At 38.2% G+C, this 24515-nt stretch overlaps 2 protein-coding genes across 4 annotated transcripts in view; both read right to left on the bottom strand.

The window, feature by feature from the left end:
* esyt1b (extended synaptotagmin-like protein 1b) overlaps positions 1-13639 on the bottom strand; it is a 56745-nt gene extending 43106 nt beyond the window's left edge. The window contains exons 1-7 of one of the 3 annotated variants that reach the window (XM_067460429.1): positions 13555-13639; positions 13135-13262; positions 9859-9900; positions 4078-4212; positions 3417-3490; positions 623-695; positions 448-537 (exon numbers count right to left, since the gene is read on the bottom strand). In XM_067460429.1, coding sequence (XP_067316530.1) covers positions 448-537; positions 623-695; positions 3417-3487 — 234 coding nt within the window. In that variant the 5' untranslated portion in view covers positions 3488-3490; positions 4078-4212; positions 9859-9900; positions 13135-13262; positions 13555-13639. Of the gene's footprint in view, positions 1-447; positions 538-622; positions 696-3416; positions 3491-4077; positions 4213-9858; positions 9901-10899; positions 11572-13134; positions 13277-13554 lie in introns of those variants that run through there. The other 2 variants (XM_067460430.1, XM_067460428.1) reach the window with 2 other exon arrangements.
* Positions 13640-16195: 2556 nt separating this feature from the next.
* zc3h10 (zinc finger CCCH-type containing 10) lies at positions 16196-24005 on the bottom strand. Its single transcript, XM_067458543.1, has 3 exons — positions 23812-24005; positions 18876-20144; positions 16196-17069 (listed from the first exon to the last, which is right to left on the bottom strand). The coding sequence occupies exons 2-3, from the start codon at positions 20001-20003 to the stop codon at positions 16563-16565; spliced, it is 1635 nt and encodes a 544-aa protein (XP_067314644.1). The 5' UTR covers positions 20004-20144; positions 23812-24005; the 3' UTR covers positions 16196-16562.
* Positions 24006-24515: the final 510 nt, after the last annotated feature.

The following is a 24515-nucleotide window of genomic DNA, read 5'->3' as shown; positions in this document are numbered from 1 at the left end:
AACGGACTGAAAATTGTGTGAACATGGGAACAAGATGCAACTGACAAAGGAGCGCTGTCACTGTCGGGACAGTGACAAAGGACAAGATATCGAAGCAGACATTCAAACTGATTTTTTATTATGAACATAGGACTGACCTTAAGAAATATGCTAAATCTGAATGCAGGTAATACACTCACTCACTCAATCTCTCGTTCACAATAATAAAAGCTTCAATGAACAATATAAATGAGAAAAATGCTTGTGCAGTGATACAGAGAACCGTTGGGTGATCGCCGTGTTTTATCGTGAATAATGAAGAACTGTTTTATAAAGTTATTTTAAGAACTGTTAACTGAAAGGTTATTTGGGGAACCAAAAATGGTTCTGTGATACTGCAGCAAAAACCCTCTTCTGAAACTGTTATTGTTTAAGAGTGTAGTGAAGTACGTGTTTAGAGACACTCACGGGTCTTTGAATGAAGAACATGGTCACAGCACCCACGATCGGGACGTCACCGATCAGTGGCTCCAAAATCACACGCATCATTCCATGAAGCTGAAAGAATGCAAGTGGAATAAACTCTGAAGATTTCATTTCTGCAGGGGGACCGTGTATCAAATGTACTGTCACATAATCTCACCTGTATTCCCTTCACACCACCCTTGCAGAAATACCTCTTCACCTCCACGTTTATCTCCACATCCCCCACGTAGCTGGAAAGAGAGAGGAAACATTAGGTTGCTGAATTTGTTCCAAACAACTAAATATTAAACAAAAACTTAAAAGGTGGGGTAAGTGCTATCTGGTAACCGTTGTTGGCATTTCAAATCACCAAAACAAACACGCCCCTACCCCCAAAAGGGTCTCGCCCCTATTTTGATAGTGCCGCCCCACACATACATAACGTTAACCCAGAGGCATCAACGACTATGGCAGAATCTCTGTGTATCTAATCCAGGTCGAATATTCAATGAAAAAGTCATCCCTTCTATCACAAAAACACAAACCGTTCTTGTGAACAGCTCGATATAACACGAGCAAGACAGTCCAACTAACGAACATATTACAATTATGACAAGATTAGAGTTACAGCAATCACAAAAACACACAAACCGTTCTCATGAACAACTCGATAGTACACGAGCAAGACAGTCCAGCTAACGACATATTACAGTTATGACAAGATTAGAGTTATCACAAAATCACAAAATGTTCTCATGACACGAGCAGACGTCTTTAGCTGCTAATTGCTGATGTGACGTTGCTGTGCTGCGCGGTCAAGCTTTTCATTTGCATGCATTTTTAAGCATTGCGGTTAAACCATTTTTTAAACCGTTGAAACACAATTAGTAGCGAAAGACAACTCATTTCAGTGTATGAGACACGCAACATGAAGCTGCTCATAGAGCGCCTGAGAACTGAACTGGGCTTGAATAGTTAAATACACACACCTATGTGTCAAAGTGACATGCATTTGCAAGTGAATAGAGTCTTATGTCTTAAGTAAATGTAAAAATTTAAGAAGAACTGAAAAAATTGAGAAGGAACACCATTCCTCAAGTATATTCGATCAGTGCAGCCAGTCTTAAAGTGACAGTGTCCTAATTTACCTGCTGTCATTATTAAACATAATCAAACAACAAAACGAGAAATCTCTCACTGCTCTTGACTGGATCACTTTTGTAACTGAGAATAAGTGGATATTTAATGTACACAGTAAAGACTATGCATTGTTTTTTTATACTTTTGATTACTTTATAAATTATGCAGTATTTCTAGTGCTTGTTTTTCAGGTATGTCTATTTTATTTATCACTGTTAACTAGTGTTGCACGATATACCGGTACTAGAAAAGTATTGCGATACCCTGCTATTACAAACGGTACGATATGGACTTTATTAGTACCGGTACTTTAAGGAGGACAGCACTAATATGAGCTGTATTTCTTAATGAGCGTGGGTGTGTGACAGCAGGTGTCAGGACAAGTGTGTGCAGAGCTCTGCTTCCACCGGTCACAAACATTGGAAGTAGTAGAAGAGTTAAATATAGGCGCAGCCCATGACAGAGAAAGCAACAGAAATATGCGCTTTCAGACAACAAATATGCGATCGCCATTCAGTTCTTTCGCGGATTATTTTTGAGGTTTGAATGGTCAAACATATGTAAAAACGCACGGCCTGGCGAGTATTGAGGTAAACACAGTCAGATATGTCTTTAGTGAACGTGTAGAGCTGAGGCAATTAGATCAATGCAGGTCTTAAGCCAGACCTAATATTCTGTGATTAATGTTAAGCAAACAATGAAACATAGCAAACCACCACATTATTGGCTAAATAACTAAAATATATTTATTAAGAATCAGTGTATAGTTAAATTATAGAGTGAAGACTAAGTAAGCAGTTTTATATTTGATTATTTAAGTTCTTTCTTGACTTGCTGTTAAATAGACCTAATGAAGCTGAAAAATAAAGCAGTCATATTGTTTGTAATTTGCATTTTTGTGCTCATTTTTAAAAACAGATACAATTAAATATCTATATTATAATTATTAGATTACATTTAAAAAATATTAAATTACTTGTATAATTTGTTCATCCCAACGTGTTGAGAAGTGAAAGGAATGATAACATGATTGATAATGATGATCTCTGTGAAGATCTTCACACTGCCATGCAGTTATTATAGAAATAGCAGAAGGGAATGGTCAAAAACCAGGACAGGAACATGCTGGCCAAGTGAATTTTTAGTTTAAAAAAATAAAACAATGAATAATAAGTTCTGTTGTCATATTATTCATATTACCTGTATTTTGTTTGTTTTTACCGTGGTATCGATTTAGTATCGGTATCGAGGTATTTTAGTCTGGTATCGTATCGAAGTCAAAAATTTGGTATCGTGACAACACTACTGTTAACTTGTCTTCAGTAAGCTTGAGAGTTTTTTTTTTAAGGCAAGTATTAGTTTTTTTAAATGATAAGAATTATGAAATTTCAGTGGTATCAAATATTTTGATATCATAAAAACCTTATTTAAAGCAAAAATAACCATAACTGTGATATATATATCTTTATTGTGAAACACAATTACTCATATAATGATAGAAGATTTTGGACCAAGTAACCATGATAGAGACAATAGTCCAAAATCTCTACCAGTTAATTGTGTCTCCTCCCAGTATATCGCCCACCCCCAGGCCAAACACATGAGCAGTTTTCCTTCTTAGTTGAAAACGGAGTGGTGAAAACGGCCCCCGAGTTGGCTGCAGTTTGACAGTCTTGTTTTGTCAGCTTGTGAAATAGACACAAAATCGATTACACAAGACTTTTAAATCACTCCCTGAGACAACAGACAATTCACTCATTACACGACCTCATGTTTGCAGACAATCTCAAATGAATCTCAATCGCAAATCAGTCAAAAGATCCGTGCGTCACCTGATGTAAACGTCAAGCAGAATTTGACCTTTGTCATTTTCTGTATGAGCCTTCACTCCAACCACCTTCATCGGCTGTAAAATAAAGAGACATTCTGTTGAAAAGACTGTAATAGAGGAGAAATCAGTCATTTCTTTATGCATCTTATTCTATAACACTGTAATGCAGTCATTGTTGTCAGTAGATTATAGGTTAATATTAAAGTCATTTAACAACACATTTGCTTGTTCACAGGTCTCTGATGTCAGCTATTGCTTACATGACAAACTATCTTTTTAATGATTTAATTTGATTGTTTTTTAAATTATTTAAATACATTAACAGCTTTTCATCAACTCATAAACCCCTCTGCAGTAATAATTCAAAAACAATTTTTTAACATCAGAAGTCTATACTTATGTTAGTGAGCACGGATTTTCACAGCCTTATAATGTTTTTGTATCACATTAACATCCAAATTTCACTCTTGCCTTGACAAGAATGTTGCCATGAGACAACAGATGTGTTATTCTGAGAGAACGCTTGTTCAGGCATGTTTCAGGGGCACTGCAGCCTCTCTTAATCTCTTACTGTAGTGGAATGTGAATGCTGCTGGAATATTATTCATTCTGTAATGGTGTGTGTGTGTGTGTGTGTGTGTGTGTGTGTGTGTTTGTATGACCTTGCCCCCAAAGTCTATCTTGGTGAAGCTGAGCGTCTGTAGATGAGTGCTGGAGCCGCGGATGGATGGAGCGATTGTTTCCGTGAGCAGCTTCTCCAAATACTGACCAATAAATGGCCAGGCCTGCTGGATAACCTTGAAAAATAGACAGGAAGAGAAAGAGCATGTTACATTTTTGTTTTTGTTTTTAAAGTAACCACAAAATCAAAATTTGCGCTTTTTATTTGTATGGAATATTGCAGTATTTATTATAAATGGTCCATCCACGCACTCCATTATTTATTTATTTTTAATTATGTCCCCTTGTAGTGACATCTCTTCTCTGATCATATGGGCGGGGCAAGCTGTCACTCACATGAGATCCACCAATAGCAAACCACAACAAACCAATCAGTTCTCCACAGACAAAATCAAGCCCCAACCTACATCTGTATTTGCTTGCTCTAGAAGCTGTTTCACTCGGATATATGTCACAATAGGGAAGAAAAATTATTGCAACTTCTGTTTCATGTCGTGTTTTAATCTGCAAATGTATTAGCCGTTCTGGCATAGGTTTATTTTATCAGGATTATACTACTTCGTTTATTTTAATATTAATAGCTATGAAATAATTGAATCACACAAACAACTTTTTAAATTGCATGTGATTAAATAAAAAAAAACTAAAGGCATAATATGTAAGATTTTTGGATTGAAATATCCCAAAACCACTAGAACTGTGTTAAATATTTTGTTGACTTGTGTACTTACATTATCCCAAATGTTTCCAAGAATGTTTAAATCCAAAGAAATAAGCATTTTAACCAGGACACGGACCGTGTGTCGCCTATCAATGACATCACATCCGCGTTACTCTCGGTTTTATTTTATTTTCAGTTTTAATGTTATATTTAGTAGAAACCATGGAAACACCAAAGCCGCTTTAATACATGATGTGTTTTATTAGACAGGTGAGCAACTGTTTGGATCATTGATGGACAGAAAACTAATGATTGTTCTCCAGCTCAACACAGTTAGTCTTATTGTTTAAATCTGGTGTTCTTGATTTACCGCACAGAGTACCATGTTTTACCATGCCTAATATGATCTCGCTCACTGCAGTGTGAACAAGTGTCTCATAGTAGAGACAGAGTAGCATTATAACATCACTTTAACACCCTCAGGTGTGTGTAATATGATAAACAGCGCTGCGTTCCCACAGAAGCGCCCGTCTGCGGCAGAATAAAAGCTCCGCTGCTCTCGAGCCGTGTGTCGCGCTCATCTCTCATTAGCAATCGTTCAGCTCCTCCTGCTTCATACTACAGTAACGCTAATAAATCTGTAATCCATGAATATGATTTCTGCCCGAGTCCCGTCAGAATCTTTTCCAGCAGCTGTAAAAGTGAAGACAACAACTCCCATGATCCCACGAGGAGTCACCAACAGGGTTCGTACACCTTTTCAAAGGTCAAATTCAAGCACTTTTCAAGCACTTTCAAGGTCCATTTTAAAGATTTTTCCAGCACCTAACACCGCTGTAAATTACATACCAATACATTGTCAAAATTATTATTTAGTGATCATCACATTAAAAAGATAATAATGCTATAAACAGCCAAAATTGTGTTTCGTAAAGCAGAAGGATCAGATATTTAACCAAATCACAAATTTTATTTATTTTAAATGTATCACTGTCTAAGTAGACTGTGCTTACTATCTAACCTGCCTTTGGGGTAACTGTAAAAACAATTACCCTAAACAAAATCACTTGACGGGTTCACTTAACTTTCACTTCATTTATTGAAAATTTTAAAACTGCAAACATTCGTCTTTGAGGTAGACAGTCAGTCGGATTCAGCTCATTGACCTTTTCTATTTTTAATTATTTTCTTTTTTTTGTGTGTATGTCTAGGCAATCAAATATTTCTTCACAAGAGATCACTTTATATGATGAGGCTTAAGCTTGTTTTTTCATAAACATTGCTCAATTACCATTACAATTATCTCACAAATATGCTTACAGTGCATGTTCTACAATGGGGTAATTGTGTTGCAGTAGCTTACATACAGCACAAGAAAGCTTGACTTCAAATGGTAAAAAGAAGAGAAAACAGTAATAAAATAAGAACAAATAAGAAAAAATAATAGCACAAATAATTCAGGTATAGGCCTAGGTCTAACTGTATTCAGGTGAGAAACTGAATTAAAAAAATAAACAAGTTATCAAATTTAAAATAACATTGGCTTTTCATTGTAAAAATTTAATATATATTAATCTGTTAAAGTTACATAAGTTAATCAGTAAAGAGCAGCAGGTGATCTTTTGTCTTGTAGTTTGAATAACTGCTGCCCCTTTAAGACCAGACGCGAGTGTGGAATCAAAACACTGTTCCTGTTACTCATTCTTCTGAACTGTTTACAACGGTATTTACGTTAATACACACCCAGGTGAACATTGTAACATTTTTATGTGTGTATTTGACCATTCATAAGCTGGGAAAATGAGCTATTTTTTATTTTATTTACTTGTATGTGAGAGGTCGGCTTATAACGGTATGTGCTCACTTCAGATATGAGCGCGAAATCTGCGGGAATTTGTAGAATTATGTGCAATCCTGTGCGAAATTCAGACCAATCACACACTAACACACTGTCATAAAGAAAAATCCAGCAGAACGCGTCGGCACGTTAATGTTCAGAGGGTTAACCTGTCGGCCGGAGGCGGAGGGGAGAGCAACAGGTGTAAAGAGGAGAGGTATCGTTTCGGATATTACATTATCGATGCATATCAAAAATATCAATATTTTTGACAGCACTACTTGTATGACCATCTGACACTATTTTTATGCACTAAGCTAACGTTTGTAGGTTTTAATTTGCGGATTTGTGGCTATGTTACGTTCACTGCCTATTCCACAAATGAACATGCCATAACGGACATCCTAATCTTACATTATCACATTATACATGAGTTTCGTTGCAAAACGAGATATATCCATTTTGAGAAATGTTGGTTATTTGACATTATTATTTAAGATATCAACAGTCAAGTTCATTCACAATTTTTGTACATTAAACTATTACTTGAGCTCAGTGCAGGCCAGGGACACAATATTCTTCAAATCCAGGATATTTTTTATTTAATTTTATGTCCATGAATAGTTCATAAATAAGTCAAAAACCATGCCAAACTGCAACATATTTATCTTAACATTGTCAGACATCTTAAATTGGTTAAAAAAACAAATACATCATAAATATATGGAATAGTATATACAAAGATTGATTAATAATAATAAGATTCCGAGTAAGTTTTGGCCAGAACAAACATACATATATATATTTTTCTTTTTTCTTTTTGCAAAACGCTATATATCCACCACAAGCTATATTATTCTACTGTAATACCATTAAAAAAAGCTTGTGGGTGTGCGTGTGTGTGTGTGTGCGCGCGCGCGCGCGCGCATGACACAGACCAACGTTACTCGCAGTCGCACGATGAACAAAATAAATCTTTGGATGTTTTCGCTCCCCTGAATGCCTTGCCGTTTGGTCTTCTCCCTTTGATTATTTTCTTAAGATGCCTTCCCTGACCGGCTCCAATCCGTCATCGAAATCCATAACGTTAAGCTCGACTCTGAAGCTTTGATTCTCTGACTGACAGACAGCTGTTGATCAGTGACGTAGCCTATACGTGACTGACAGCTCGCCTACAGTATAAACAATTAAATGGTAAACCTTTTTTAGTTAGCCTATTGAATCCTCTTTTTAAAAATATGTTTTTTGTTTTACTATTATCGTTAAATCACTGAGCAAACTCGGAGCACTTCACCGGCGGTGACTCAACTCGTGTGACATCCTGAGCTCGCGCAGCATCTTGAACGTTCTTTATCGCACTTTGTAAAGAAACTGGGCTGGCGGATATCGCGTTTTGTGGAAAAAAATACATTTTGTAGGAGGCTTAAAATGTACATTTTTAAATCTTATTAATGACAGCAATTAACACATAGATTAAGGTACATCTAAACAGTGATTTCCAATAATAAAATCTAAATGTCAAAAAATGCCGTTTATTGCGTTTTGCAACCAAACTCTTCATATGTAACGTACTCTTTGTCACTTATGCGAATTCCTAGCTAGCAGTTAATAGCGCAAGTTAAACAAATAGTCACTAATGTGTACATTAGGCTACAGTAAACCTTAGTTAGCTTACTTGAAAGTCAATGAGTAAGCCTACCTTTCATGTGACTCAAAAGAGCAGACTCGCCCATAGTGAAAAGCTGCAAGTGTTTTAGCAGACTTTACAAGAGGCACTTCGTGGGGATTGTGGCCGCTTGATCCAAAATTCGAATTTAGCATCTTTCAACCAACGCTCATTGAAACGACAACATGGGGGCGGAGTCACACATGGAAATAGACGGGCAGATCGCGAGCACAGCAGGTTTCATTTTAGGCTCTCCAACATATTATATTTCTACATTTAATAAACAAACTATTTAGTCAGATAGGTATTTGTTGTAAAATAAATAGTTACAATTTCAAGCATTTTTAAGCACTTTATCTAAAATTCAAGCACTTTTCAAACCTTGAAAACACAACATCAAAATTCAAGCACTTTCAAGGATTTCAAGCACCCGTACGAACCCTGCACCAAGCCACGCCCTTGTTTTGAATAAGTGACCTCTAGTGGCGAAAATTTCCCATTGTGCCTTTAATTTTAAATTCTCCTGAATTAGATGAACTAATTTTTCTGCAAATGAAAAAAACTGAAATTTTATTTAATTTTGGGACATTCAAGACTATGACCAACAGTCTCACAAACAGAGTGGAAGCAATACAACTCCTACTAACCCAGTACTTCGATATGAGCTAAACTCTGCAGCACACTGGCCCCCCAGCGCAAGATTTGAATAACCCTGCTCTACAGAATGTGTGTGTGTCAAAATAGTGCATAAAATATCTGTTTGTTTGGGGAACTAGAGATCTGACCCAGCTCCGTCAGTTTAATGCCCACGTCTGTTCTCTGCTCTCCTTGCAGCTGTTTACACCGTGCCATTAGTGTTTGCCTAGTTGCTATAGTGACCTGTTGTTGTCTGCGGATGTTAAGAGCTGATAAAAGCGCCAGATGCCAGGGCTTTTTTCAGATTGTTTCGTTACTTGTACAAACCACTCATTTTAGACATAGCACTGTGACTCATGTACAGACCACATGACCACAGGGTACGGGGGTAGGCTCCGCTGGGATAACTGCCAGTGTAAAATGTCTGCCTCGTGAATCACTGATAAAGAACGTCACGCCTAAATATCTGTGCTCTAATGATACGCAGCAGCTCTATTATAATATAACTACTACTAAAGCAAGGGATATATTTCTATCTGCTCCTCTGTTTTCCATCGCTTATTAAGGGATGGCAAAAACACCATTTTTAATCTTGTTATATTATGGTATTTTGTTGCTTGTTGTAATGCTTTTTTATTGTAATGCACTTGGGAGTATTATTATAGACACTAGAAATGCAAAAAGACATTAAAAATGTAATTTCCTGGGAAAGCATGTATTTCACCTTATCTATAATTCAAAGGCACGGAACATATGTTGGTTGAATTAGTGTTTGGTTGAGAATAGATGTGTAATAATAGCATATATAGCTTTTGTTCAGCAGGCGTGTGGGTGGTCAACGGCAGCTGTTGTGACATGAGGGAGGGGTCATTCATTTGGATGGGTGGATCAGGAATACTTGGGATTACAGGCTTCATCCCAAATTATAAACAAATGCATACTAAACAGGTTTGCTGAATTACCTTGTTTAGCCATTCAACCTTCTCCACATCTGGGAAGTTGACCTGAAATTATAAAGAAAAAAACAATAACAGACTGCAAAGACTGATGCCTATGAGCTTTAACGCGGCTGTACAACAATATTCAACAGAGGATGTGGTTAAAAAGAAGAAGAACACAGCACATGCAACCTCAGTCTATCACGAATGTTTTTACCTCCATCTTAAATAACAAAGTATTCTATATGCAGTGTATAATTTGATTTCTCTTGGATAAAATATCTCCATTTAAATTTTAATTTATTTAAATGCATTTTATTGCAATGCATTTTTTTCCATTAACCATAACATTCCATTTCCATAACATGCATTGCTCATTTTGCCACATGCTAGCCATGAGACATGACCAAATATAGAATAGCCTCTTTTATGGAAGCATACTGTGCACTTGGGGAGGAGATGACAAAGCAACAATTTATTCAAGCATGATTTGGATGATGGGGATTTTGCCAAGTACGCAGTACACCCATTTTTTTAAGGTCTATGGTACACCCCCGATACAGCGCCACCAACAGGTCAAATTTGCCCTCTAATTCTGCAGACCACTCCTACTCTTTAGCAGCATTAAGGGAATTAGATTCATTTTAGAGAATCGATTCGTTCGAACGGAACTGTTTAAAAATGATTCGAATAATCACGAGTCATTTTATGTGTTTTTTTCTTGATAAAAAGAGGTTGCTCTATAAAATATTACTGTTTTCACTACATTATCAGTTAGGTTACATCAAATATTGTGTTGTTTATGGGTCAAATGTCAGACCCATACGTCAGTTTTACAAAACAGTGCGAGTCTGATTCATTCAAATGAGCCGATTTGAAAAGACCAAATCATTCGCGAATCGCCACTTTTTAGTTCTTTGTAGCGATGCAAATGTGTTTTACATTATAGCACTCAATATTTCCCTCTTAGTATGAATAGGAATGGACTTATTCGGAGCTTGTGCATTAATAATAGTGCCGTTTTTATTCAGCAATAACAAAAGACGCACTTTAGTGCATTCTTACCCAAGAAGGCAGGTCTCTTTTACTTCTAAATGATTTGGAGGATATGTATTCTTGCTCGTCGTTGAGTAACTCTATAGCGGACCTCAGCCTCGCCTCCTTTGCCTCGCGAGTGTGTTTCCATCCTGCGTAAACCATCATCCCAAACGCCAGCAAACCAGTGCTCACGCGATAGTAACCGGCAAGGTAAACAGGCAACAAGGTCGTGAGGCATTTGCCAAAGGTCCATAAGATTGCCTTGGCGTCAAATAGTTTAGTTTTAGGGACGTCCAGTTCTCCCGATGAACTGTCCTGGGCTGGTTCAGTCTTCTCTTCCGAGTCCGAGTCATTTTTCGGCCCTGAATCAATGTGCGACATTGCAGACAAGCAAATGTTTCTGAAGTCAAGATACGATTACAAAGCGATTGCATGCAGCGATTTGCAACTCAAATTCAACATATGCTGTTGAGTCAGAGTCAAGTTGCATTGGCGCACGAACTGTAACTGTTATCGTGAACGGCTGCAGATGAGTCGGATAGTGCCTGATCACTGCGGATCAATAAATCAGCCCGAGAAAGAGAAAATCGCCCACCTCCACGGGTTTTACCCTTCTGGCATGACGCTCGTTTTCCTTCTTGCAGTCTGTTGAAATCTCTGGCCTGCACCGTTAGATCCACGCCCATTGAAAACGACGTAGTTGTACAAAAAGGGGCGAAAACTTAGTTGGGAAGCTGCTGTACGTTACATGCTGTGAGCAGTCTAGAGTCGAGTCAATTCTGACTAGCCTATATTTGTTTTAAAATGCATGTAATGCAATTCTGACTAATTCCGGGAAAATACTAGATGAATAAAAAATGTATAGAATTACATAGTCAAACTAATGTTTGCATACAAGATAACTAATTAAATTTTTAATAGTTATAAAAATTCAGGATTATTTGACCAACAACAACAAAAAATCCTCCTGGCAGAAAAAAGCGTAGTAATTTAGTATTTTTTTTCACGTCACTACATGTTTATAGCATAAAAATAAAAAATAAAAAATATATATACACAAACTAATAAGATCTCCAAAACTAATTCTTTCTATCTATCTATCTATCTATCTATCTATCTATCTATCTATCTATCTATCTATCTATCTATCTATCTATCTATCTATCTATCTATCTAGATAGATAGATAGATAGATAGATAGATAGATAGATAGATAGATAGATAGAAGACTGGTCAGCGGCTATGCAACTAACTGTGAGGCTCTGTGTATTCTGACAGCTTTCTATCAGAACCAGCATTAACTTCTGGAGCAGTTTGAGCTCCAGTAGCTCGTCTGTTTGATCGGACCACACGGGCCAGCCTTCGCTCCCCATGAGCATCAATGAGCCTTGGCCGCCCATGACCCTGTGGCCGGTTCTCCACTGTTCCTTCCTTGGAGCACTTTTGATAGATACTGACCACTGCAGACCGGGAACAGCCCACAAGAGCTGCAGTTTTGGAGATGCTCTGACCCAGTCGTCTAGCATCACGATTTGGCCCTTGTCAAACTCGCTCTAATCCTTACGCTTGGCCATTTTTCCTGCTTCTAACACAGCAACTTTGAGGACAAAACTTATGTATATATCCCACCCACTATGCATGTGCCGTGATGAAGAGATCATCAGTGTTATTCATTTCACCTGTCAGTGGTCATAATGTTATTCCTGATTAGTGAAAATCCAGATGCAATCATATAAGAGTTTGACTATATAGTCGCTTGTGACTATCCAAATCTAATAAGATATCTGGAATGTATATTTGACTAGTGATAATTTACTTTAAAGTATTGACAATGCAATTTTATCTAGTCATAATTCCAGGTGTTAATATCCATAATGTAATTTTACCAGTTCAACTGTAAACAAATAGAATCAAACAAAAATGATCTAGGAAAGATTTTACTAAATAACCTGTAATAAAAACAGGACTATCAAATGGTCCTATATTTATCAAATGGGATCTTATTTGATTTTTCCTTCATCCAGTTACACTTAGCTCCCAATTCTGAAAGAAATTCGATGATACCATAAATGTTATAGCAACATATCCAGAATATAGTCATGATGCAACTTTTAAACTATTTTCTGATGTCTACTACAACTAGTAAAATGTTATCAATAATAGTAATAACTACATTACAGATGTCTTAATGTTTTTTCTTACCAACTGAAACATCTAAATAATCAAAACAATAAAGGAATGCAAAAAAAATAATTGGAATACCTGCCATAGTAGTTGTTCTCATTCCAGGTGACGGCCTTCTGTTCGAGGTCTGTATTCATGGGCATCAGTAGACAGACACACACCATCTAGTTTGTTTAGTCCAGAGCGTCCAGAGATGTGCTCATGTCCTGCAGGATTAATGTGGTTTATCAGAAGAAATAGCCTATTAAAAGGCCACATTAAACATACTTCTGATCAGTTTTGGGTTACTACCTAAAAAAAAAAAACTAACTAACTTGGAGTTACTTTTTATGAAAGTAAGTAATGCATTACGCTATTTCAAAGTCTGTCCACTCGACAGCCATATTTGCAACACCTGTAGCCTATCTATTTTTAATGGGGAATCCTGAAATCTCCAAAATGATTGTCGAACTCACAATTAAATAACTTTTAAAATCAGCAACAAAATCTGACACAAACCTTCCCATAAATGTTGTATCGTATGCACAAATAGCGTTGATGCCCACGTGCAGTCCTAAACGCGAATCGCCGTTTCTATGAGAACCGTTCCCGGATGTTTCGCTCCGGACTCCGGAGCATAGACAGTAAAAGAAATGGACCGAGCGTTCCCATTGACGTCTACGGCGAAAGAATGAAGTCAACCTAGGGGCACTCACTTCCTGATGGCTGAGCGAACTGCGCAGGCTCAGACTGAGCTTGAGGACGTAGATGTGACGTGAGCCTCCTGTCTGACAGCTGTGAGTCTTCTAGTAGATGTGGAAAGCGAAAGCTGAATCACGTTGTTTAAATATTTTCTCCCGTTGCTGTTGGCTCACTATGGGCTTCTCCCCATTCTTCCCCCTTGACTTTATCAGACTAGTCTCCAGGACATGTCTCCACGTCCCCCCGATTGTCTCATAGACAGTAAAAGATTGCCTGCGAGCGTCTCTTCAGGTCTATACGGTAATTTCTCAACTGTGCGACAGGGTCGCGTTGGTTATGACGCAATCGTTAGCCTATTTTTACAAAAACAGCTGCTGCGGGGCGATAGTGTAAGATACAAGGTAATGGAGCCTTTTATACATTGTCATGTTTCTTTAGAAATAAACAATGGACAAATGGAGTCTTTAAACGTCTCAGATGTAAAGTTATTCACTGTCAAAGTGACTCAAAAATGAATGGGAGTCAATGGGATGCTAACAGCAGGTGATGGCTTGGTTAGCAATGGCAGCCCCTAGGGGTGGAACGCTTTCCGAGCGCTAGATTACCCCCTTGCTCCGGAGCTTCTAACGGCAGCGCTGTGACGCAATGACTTTACCAATCAGTGATTGGCCCTTTTACTTAGAAGGCGGGACTATTCCGCCATATTGCGCACTGCGGTTTCTCCCTTCTCCCAATAATTAGTAATAGGAATTAACCAGCTTTCTAGATCTGTAGTAATCTAGTTTTTTAATAATAATAAAAAAGCACTAATATTTTTTGGCAACTGTAAAGGCCTTTTCACACCAAAAGGAAATAAAATTGAACGCCTTTCCAGTGGAGGGTACAGGTTTGAGTTTCACAGTTCTTATTTATTTTGAGGAATACTGAATCTGTTTTTGTTCAAGTGAGATGAGTAAATGCATTCTCACATTAAGTCTACAAAAACCATTATGTTCTCACACACACACACACAACGCCTCTGGATTTCAACATGAGGGCAGGAGAGCTGTCATTCAAATGAGAAAACGAAGTAACTTGTGTTACTTGAAAGACAATTTCTTTGTTGTATTATACACTATAAACTATTTTTATTTTGCATAACACTACTAATAATTCCCCCTACTCTAAGGGCCTATAGCACAAAACTAGGATAAGGGATTAAGCCGGGATATTGGTGATCTTGTCATCTGTATGTAAAATTTAGTACACCGCTGTCTTGTAAATGTACCCTGAAAGCACACTCAGACCAAGAACGATAACGATAATTGTATATTAGCAGAAAAATTGAGCCAGGATCACCAAGATATCCCGGCTTAATCCCTTATCCTAGAGTTGTGCAATAGGCCCTAAATCTGAGAGATCCCATATTTGTTTGCATCATAAAAAAAAACACTTAAGGATGAGAGTTTAATTATGAGAAATAATTATAAGCAATATTGCAAATGTGACTGATTCTGGGGATTTCCAGACCTAAAACATAAAATGCTTTAAAATAAAATGGTCAACTGTGGTTTAAGTGGGCCAGAGGAAATTATATTTTAAAAATAAGAAGGGGAATAAATAATTTCTACGATAATATTTACACATATAGCACAGGGATCGCTAAGATCCGTCTCAGGTGATCTTATCATCAGCGGACAGCCCATGAGAGTGAAAACAACCACAAAGTTATTCTCAACAGAATGAGAAAGTCATCAAACTAATAACAGAAGTCTGGTTTGATAAGAAATATAATTTTTCATCAACATTTCAGAAAGATACTCACCCAAGATGAAAGAAACAAGACCAATACTCTGACAGAAAAATTGAGTCATTTAGTTTCCAAAAGAAAGAAATAAAGCACTTGTTTCACAGAAGACACAAGAAGAATTAATAATTGAGCTTAATGTGTCTGATTCACTAATTTTGTGCAGAATCTACATAATCAGTTCACACAAAAAACAAACTATTAAAATAAGGATTCAAACTAAAACGGACAGCTAACAAGTATATTCACAATCCTCCTGTAGTGATCATCTTTCAAAATGAGTTCATAAATGTCCTGTCAATGCCGATCTCAAAGGAGACTTTCCAAGGCGGCAAGAAAAATTGAAATGTGTTCCATATTGAGAGAATATCTCCTGAGAACACTGCAAAAAATGCTTTTCTTACTTAGTATTTTTGTCTTGTTTGTAGTCCAAACCTCGAAAAATTCTTAAAACAAGAAGTGTTTACTAGACAAGCAAAAGTAATTGTCTTTGTTTTGGGGAAAAATAACTCAAAACTAAGAGAGCTTTTGCTTAAAATAAGCAAAATAATCTGCCAATGGGGTAAGAAAAATCTTAATTCAAACAGAAAACTATATTATTTTGTTTACCCCATTGGCAGATTATTTTGCTTATTTTAAGCAAAAACTCTCTTCATTTTGAGTTATTTTACCCCAAATGAAGACAATCATTTTTACTTGTTTAGTAAATGTTTCTTAATGTAATCATTTTTAGATATTTTGGCTAAAAACAAGACAAAAATACTAAGTAAGAAAGGCATTTTTTTGCAGTGAAATGTTCCATGGATTACTGGTAAGCACAGTTGCTTTGATTCCCAGTTTGCTGTTTGTTTCATGTAAGTATTGCTGAAGACGTGTGCTCTCATTAATGGGGCATATCTGAGAGAATATCTGCACGTCCATTCAGTCAGAACAGACCCTTCACCTGAGAAACATTCCATGGTTTACTGGTAAGTGAAACTAAAGGATGTCAGCGCACTTGCTTTGATTTCCAGTTTGCTGTTTGTTTCATGTGCTCTCATTAATGGGGCATGGTAGTGATCCTCATGCTCTGGCTGGCGATGGGGTACGTCACCATTGGGGTGGTTGCGTGGCTCATCGTGATGCCCGGCAATGGCTGTGCCATGGACACGGCCACCGGCGCCACCGAAACGGCAACAGGGGCCATCGAAACAGGCGGGGCCATTCCCTGGGCGATAGTCTGAGCGAGAGCGGCAGAGATGGGGTCGGGGTTCAGATGCGGAGGGGGTGCGGTAGGGGGCGCGGCATTTGTCGGAGGGGCTGATGGCGCACCGGCCGGGGCCACCAAATCTTGTTGAGTGACGGGACGGGGCTGCAGACCGGCACTGCTCAGAGTGGTGTGTGTCTGGGCAATGCCATGGTTGTAGGAGCTCACAGAACCAACAGGGGGCGCCATACTCTGCTCAGACGGGGCAGGGGTGGAGGACAGCGTCATCACTTTAGCTTGGCTCCGAAACTGAGCGTTCTGCTCCAGAAGCACCTCGTTGGTGGCTATCAGATTGGACACCTTGGGGGGGAAAAGTAAAGCATTTTTGAGGATTTAATAAGAAAGATTTAATAAGAAAATTATGTGTATGATTTGCTTGCAAGACTTAGAAAGCAAAGGACTGGTCTCGACTGCACAGCTTTTCTAAAAAACTTGATAACCTTAATAAAATGAGTCTCTTTTATAGTGCCAGAATATGGTACAACAGTGCTAAGTGGGATTGCCTTTGCAAGAAGGATTTAATTAGAACATTATGTGTATGATGTTATCATCATCATTATTATTAATGTTATCTATTATTGATATTACTATTGCCATCGACACAACTGATCATCTTTAGTATAATTTTTGTTATTGTTATTAGTGATATTACTGTTGCCGTCATCACAAAAAATTATTATGAAAAATTGTTATCATTATTATTATACATGCTATTACTATTTAAATACTTCTACTATTACTACTATTATGTGTCATTTCTGCTTTTTTTCATTGCTGTTACTATTACTGCTGTTTTATTGTTGTTTTTTCCCTACTATTTTTTTCCCTACTAGAAGAAAGAAACATGAGGGTCAGTAAATGTTGACAGAATTTTCATTTTTGGGTGAATGAACTATCCCTTTATTTTTTTTTAAATAAATCAGATTGTCCTATAGGATTCTAAGAATCCAATAAGATCCTATAGGACAAAGTGAAATTCCAATAGGATTTTTTGACAAGGGAGGGTTCTTTCACACCTACCTTGTTTGGTCCGGATTTTCGGACTTTTCAGTTTGGTACGAACCAAAATTACAGGTGTGAAACTTCCCTCGGACCATGGTCTGGACCAAACAGACGAAATTTGGTCCGACGAAAAGAGGTAGTCTCGTTCCGGACCAAACTGAACAAAGGTTCGGTTCGTTTCTTGTGTGAAAGCATTTTCTATATAGTTCGGACTTTCAGACAATTTACAGGAAGTTCTGGTGTAGGATTAGTAAAAAAAAAAACAGATTAAACTCACAGCACATGCAGCAATGGAGCGTGCAGCACTTTAAACAGAACCGCAGTCAGCTCGCGTGAACAGCGTGCTCTGCTTGACTATTTATTTTCGAGCTCTTTATATATATATATTTCTCATGTCTCTGAGAAGTAGCCTGCTGAGTTTCGGTTTGTTTATGAGACCGCTCCAGTTCATGTGCAATGGGATCCGTCACGGTTTGTCTGCTATATTATTTATTAAAGCTTATTTATTAAATTCAGGCAATTTTTTTTACAAAGCTTTCTACAAAACTTAATGAAGTGGTCAAAATCATTTCTGACCCGATATCTTTAACATATAGGTTATTGCACATCTGTGCGCGTTTCATAGTCAATATAGCCTAGATGAAATTTAAAAATAACATTAGCTATAATATTTAAACATAACTATAAAATAAAATACATTGTCTTTTCCTCCTTTCCAGTCGCGCCGATACTGCACAACGAGGACGTTCATTTGGTGAATTTGCTTCAAGTATAGTTGGTGCTGCAGATAGTAATGCCATAATATTAACAGTATTGGCAACGATATGCGTCTGGTCATTCATTCTTGTCAAAGTTAGCCGCTGAATTGACAACACACTGACGTCAGACGCACGTGCGCTAACAAACCAATCAATGTTAAGATGCAGCCCACATAGATAATGACGACAGGACGCCAGTGCGTCACGTAAAGTTCTTTAGTGCGCTCGCATAACTGCAATGTGAAAGCAAACCAAAACTAACCAAATGCATACAATGTATCAAAACACAAACTTTGGTTCGGACCTTGGTGCGGACTTTCAGGTGTGAAAACGCCCTAAGTGTTACCTGTTTCTTAAGCTCCTCCACTCTTTTCCTCAGTAGGGAGTTCTCCTCCTCTAGTAAGCGATACTCTAGCGGTCGGGTTGGCAGGGCGGTCTGAACCCCGAGGTCGTAATGTCCACTGCTGGTCCCGTCGGTCAACCGCAGGCCCTCCAAACGCCGTCTCTTAAGCTGGAAGGCCGTGTGGTCGACTGGGGCCTCCACCGGCCCGGCTTCAAACATGCCATTTTCAAACAGGGGGTCGTAGACGGAGCAGGGGCCCCTGTCGTAGCGCCGATGCCCTGCCGTCCCCAACGACATGCAGCCGCTCATCGAGCCCACGCCTCCACCTCCAACCGACAGGCCCTGGTCTCTGCATCCGCCCATGTTGGGACACCCCATTCCTATGTAGTTTCCCACGCCTCCACCAACGAGGCCGGACATCCCACCGCAGGCTCCTCCGACCCCAACCGCGCCACCTCCGCCGGCATTCACCATCCCGCTCACGCCACCGCTGACACTCATCATGCACCCGACCCCGACCCTGGGCGGAGCCTCGTAATCGTAATCCTTCCTGACGTGCCGAAACTTGCACTTGTTGCCCCGCTGGCACTCTCCTTTTAAATAGTCCCTGCAAATAGGCACCTCTCCGCGGCTCAACGGGAGGTCAGTCGGAGACAATCCCAAACCGGCTGCCACCTTCCCCCTGAGCCGAAGCGGAAGCTCTCCGGTTTTTTTATAATAGTCCTCATCTTCCTTCGAGCCGTGCACGAATCGGCAATTGGTGCGCACACATTCTTTGTTCTGATGGTCGTGGCAGAAGATGAACTCATTCTTCTGCACGCCCAAATCCGGCACCTCGTTGAAGTCCGGATGGCGGAAACGGCAGCGTTTGCCGCGCTTGCACACGTTCCGCAAGAAGTCCCGGCAAACGCCATCCAGGCCCAAACCGCCGCTGCAGCTGTTCCCGTTGCCTAAAGCTCCGCCCCCTCCCATAGCCACAGACCCTCCGTTCCCCCCCGCACAGCCTGATGATAGACCCTCTCCAACAGCTCCGCCCAAACCGGAGCCGACCCCACCCTCGTCCCCGCCCCCCACACCGCCACCACCGCCCCCTCCGCCGCCTGCCAGGTAGGCGCTATCCCGGTCAGGCATGGCGCTCGGCCCGGCGGGAAGAGAACGCTGCGCTCATGTGGGTGCCAGAGAGATGGAGGTCATACAAGTGTTCAGAGTTATAGTGCAAGAAAGACAAGCACACGGACTGAAGACAAACAGATCACAGCTCCACCTGGCCACCTGCGAATATAATAATACAATAAAATTATAATAAATAATAGGGCTGGCTGATATGTCAAATTTTGATATTGTCAATTTTTTATGATATATATCTCGATATGTTTGCAAGTGCTTTTGAATAATAAAAAACATGATTTTCTTTTACCCCATTAAAAACAGCAAAAAATATTTAGATAAATAAATACAAAATGTTACAGTTAGTGAATAAGACCAAAATCTTATTTCATGATACAAGTAATTTAATATTTTTTAAATGTACTTTTATAATTACAATTACAGTATAGATTTCTAATTTTATCTTTGTTTTTAAAAATAAATCAGCATTTTTACATATTTTTGAACATTTAAACCCAATAATCCGCCAAAGAGTGAATCGCGATTGCATGTTGTCTGCAAGGCGTGTGTGTGCGCTTCAGATCAGAGTCCGGCTCGAGCACATCCCGCTCTGCGCTTTATTCTCTCATGGGCGCGTGTTTTTGTTTCTTTCTTTTTGTCATGTGCTGCGTTTATATATTTAACTCTTCTGGTTCTAATGTTTAGTGAACGGTGGAAGCAGACCTCTGCACTATCTGCGTTATCTAGTAACGTTCTTTGGGAAGGTATGCTTGAAATTGAAATATTTAATATATTGTCGTCAAAATTATTGCGTTATCGCTAATATTTGATATATCGAGCTCAGCTCTAATAATTAAAAATAATCCGCCCATGTAGGACTTAACAAATTTTGAATATCATACAAATACAATATATAATTCCAGAATTAATATTATATAATTGCATAATTAAATGTAATAAACTATTTATATTAGGGATGCGCTGATATGAATATTTTGCCTGATAACCGATATATTGGCTGGTAAATCTAAATCCAAATTTTTATATAATTTGAGAGCCTGAATTCAAAAACAAATATCTCATCATGACCCAAACACACAATTATGTTTTTATTATTTTATGCCGATATGACAGCACATGTTGCACTTCACTGTATTTGTTTGGCCGATAATGATAACATTAAAAAGTATTTTATCGGCAGGTACCGATATGGTGGCTGATATATCGTGCATCCCTAATTTCTACTTTTAATTTTTTGGTGAATTTTGAGTAAAAATAAATGTTTGCCATCCTTTTCTCTAAATCTGCATTCAGTTTGTGGTCACAAGATGAAATAAAATATTTTGTCTCGTTTAGATTTAGTTTTAGACTTAGTTTTTTTTTATTTGTCTTTCTTTACTTTCTATATAGTTTTTGAATTTATGTATATTTAATTTTAGATTTTTCTTACAAATACATTTTTAGCTTTTCCTCAGATCTCCTAGTACTCGTCTAGATATTTGCGTTGGTAGTTCTCACAACACATTTCAGATGCAGCATTATGGTGTTTAATAAAGGCAGAACCAATGCATTGATAATCCTCACGCATTTTATGTATATTCAAATTTTCTGCAGTTAATTCAGCCCAAATTTAATTACATAAGGATGCAACTTTATTGTGTATACCTGAACTAAAAATTAAAGTCATACATAAGTCCTAAAACTTGAATGCCATTATATTATACATTATATTAATGTGACTTGTTAATTTTCCTAATCTTCAATATGTTTATAAATTAAATTATGATATTTGTTAATTTTCCTAATCTTCAATCTCATATATATACACACACACAGGTCCTTCTAAAAAAATTAGCATATTGGGATAAAGTTCATTATTTTCCATAATGTAATGATAAAAATTAAACTTTCATATATTTTAGATTCATTGCACACCAACTAAAATATTTCAGGTCTTTTATTGTTTTAATACTGATGATTTTGGCATACAGCTCATGAAAACCCAAAATTCCTATCTCAAAAAATTAGCATATTTCATCCGACCAATAAAAGAAAAGTGTTTTTAATACAAAAAAAGTCAACCTTCAAATAATTATGTTAAGTTATGCACTCAATACTTGGTCGGGAATCCTTTTGCAGAAATGACTGCTTCAGTGCGGCGTGGCATGGAGGCGATCAGCCTGTGGCGCTGCTGAGGTGTTCTGGAGGCCCAGGATGCTTCGATAGCGGCCGCAAGCTCATCCAGAGTGTTGGGTCTTGCGTCTCTCAACTTTCTCTTCACAATATCCCACAGATTCTCTATGGGGTTCAGGTCAGGAGAGTTGGCAGGCCAATTGAGCACAGTAATACCATGGTCAGTAAACCATTCACCAGTGGTTTTGGCACTGTGAGCAGGTGTCAGGTTGTGCTGAAAAACCAAATCTTCATCTCCATAAAGCTTTTCAGCAGATGGAAGCATGAAGTGCTCCAAAATCTCCTGATAGCGAGCTGAATTGACCCTGCCCTTGGCTGACCCAGCTGACATGGCACCCCAGACCATCACTGACTGTGGGGACTTGACACTGGACTTCAGGCATTTTGGCATTTCCTTCTCCCCAGTCTTCCTCCAGACTCTGGCACCTTGATTTCCGAATGACATGTAAGATTTGCTTTCATCCGAAAAAAGTACTTTGGACCACTGAGCAACAGTCCAGTGCTGCTTCTCTGTAGCCCAAAGTGTCTTGACCTGGGGAATGCGGCACCTGTAGCCCATTTCCTGCTTACGCCTGTTCACGGTGGCTCTGGATGTTTCTACTCCAGACTCAGTCCACTGCTTCCACAGGTCCCCCAAGGTCTGGAACCGGTCCTTCTCCACAATCTTCCTCAGGGTCCGCTCACCTCTTCTCGTTGTGCAGCGTTTTTTGCCACACTTTTTCCTTCCCACAGACTTCCCACTGAGGTGCCTTGATACAGCACTCGGGGAACAGCCTATTCGTTCAGAAATTTCTTTCTGTGTCTTCCCCTCTCGCTTGAGGGTGTCAATGATGGCCTTCAGGACAGCAGTCAGGTCGGCAGTCTTACCCATGATTGCGGTTTTGAGTAATGAACCAGGCTGGGAGTTTTTAAAAGCCTCAGGAATCTTTTGCAGGTGTTTAGAGTTAATTCGTTGATTCAGATGATTAGGTTAATAGCTCGTTTAGAGAACCTTCTTATGATATGCTAATTTTTTTAGATTTTGGGTTTTCATGAGCTGTCTGCCAAAATCATCAGTTTTAAAACAATAAAAGACCTAAAATATTTTAGTTGGTGTGCAATGAATCTAAAATATATGAAAGTTTAATTTTTATCATTACATTATGGAAAATAATGAACTGTATCACAATATGCTAATTTTTTTAGAAGGATCTGTATAGTATATACACACACACACACACACACATTACAGATGTTGTATATAATATAATTATATTTTAAATACAAGGTTGAAGATTATGAAAAATAACGAATAGTATAAAAATAAAAAGATATATATATATATATATATATATATATATATAGTAGTTATAGTATAATATAGTAGTTATATACAACAATTTGTTTACTAGTAAAGAGCTGTCATGTCAAATTTTGTGGGGCGCCAAATACTCTCCATTTGATGTGTTATGTTGCCGATTAAAAACCTGATATAGCTGACCGTTTTTGCTCACTATTTGACAAAAAAAAAGCATTATTTTATATTTTATCCACATCATATAAAATAAAACATGCTCTCTGGCACAAAGGCCTGAGTAACGCGCATGACTAGAGCGCAACGACAATAACACAAACCCATTACTGCCAGTAAACAACTCACCCAGTGCACACACACACAGTCGTGTCAGCGAGATTAAACAAACGGCATCTGCACATTAATAATTACACGCATTAAGTATGAATTGGCTGTGCAAACGCTTACATTACAACACAAGTTATAGTTATAGGGCTATGAATAACAACTTCCGCTTGTGTTGTGCGAAGTACTTCCTGTGCGGTAGCACACTGGGAAAATACACTTCAAATTAAAAGACCTCAAACTACAAAAAATACTGTGGAGATAACATGGTACTCTCAGAATACCATGGGATTACCATTAGGCATTTACAAAGATGATAGTGTTACAATGGAAAATGTAAAAAAAAAAAAAAAAAAAGGTCTATTATAGTGGTATTCTTCCATTTAGCACATTTAAAATACAACAAAGGTGAAATCTTTCTTAGAAAAGAGCAATGCACATGCAGCAGATGGGAACATGTATTCTTAATTCACCCAAAGGTCAAAAGTTTAAACAAATGTCAAGGGGCATTACACAATATGTTTGTTCTTAAAAGTAAATGTTAGGAAAACAAATTATATATATATATATATATATATATATATATATATATATATATATATATATATAGAGCCATTAGTGTGCTTTAAAATCCATTACTTTGGGTGACTCTTATTTAACTCAAATGGCATTTTCACTTTAAAACACAACATGATATATTTCAACATTTATTTCATGTCCCAATA

This window comes from Pseudorasbora parva, chromosome 12 (genome assembly GCF_024679245.1).
Source record: "Pseudorasbora parva isolate DD20220531a chromosome 12, ASM2467924v1, whole genome shotgun sequence".
Taxonomy (NCBI): domain Eukaryota; kingdom Metazoa; phylum Chordata; class Actinopteri; order Cypriniformes; family Gobionidae; genus Pseudorasbora; species Pseudorasbora parva.
The sequence above is the reverse complement of the archived record's forward strand: the minus strand, read 5'-3'. Positions and strand labels throughout refer to the sequence as shown.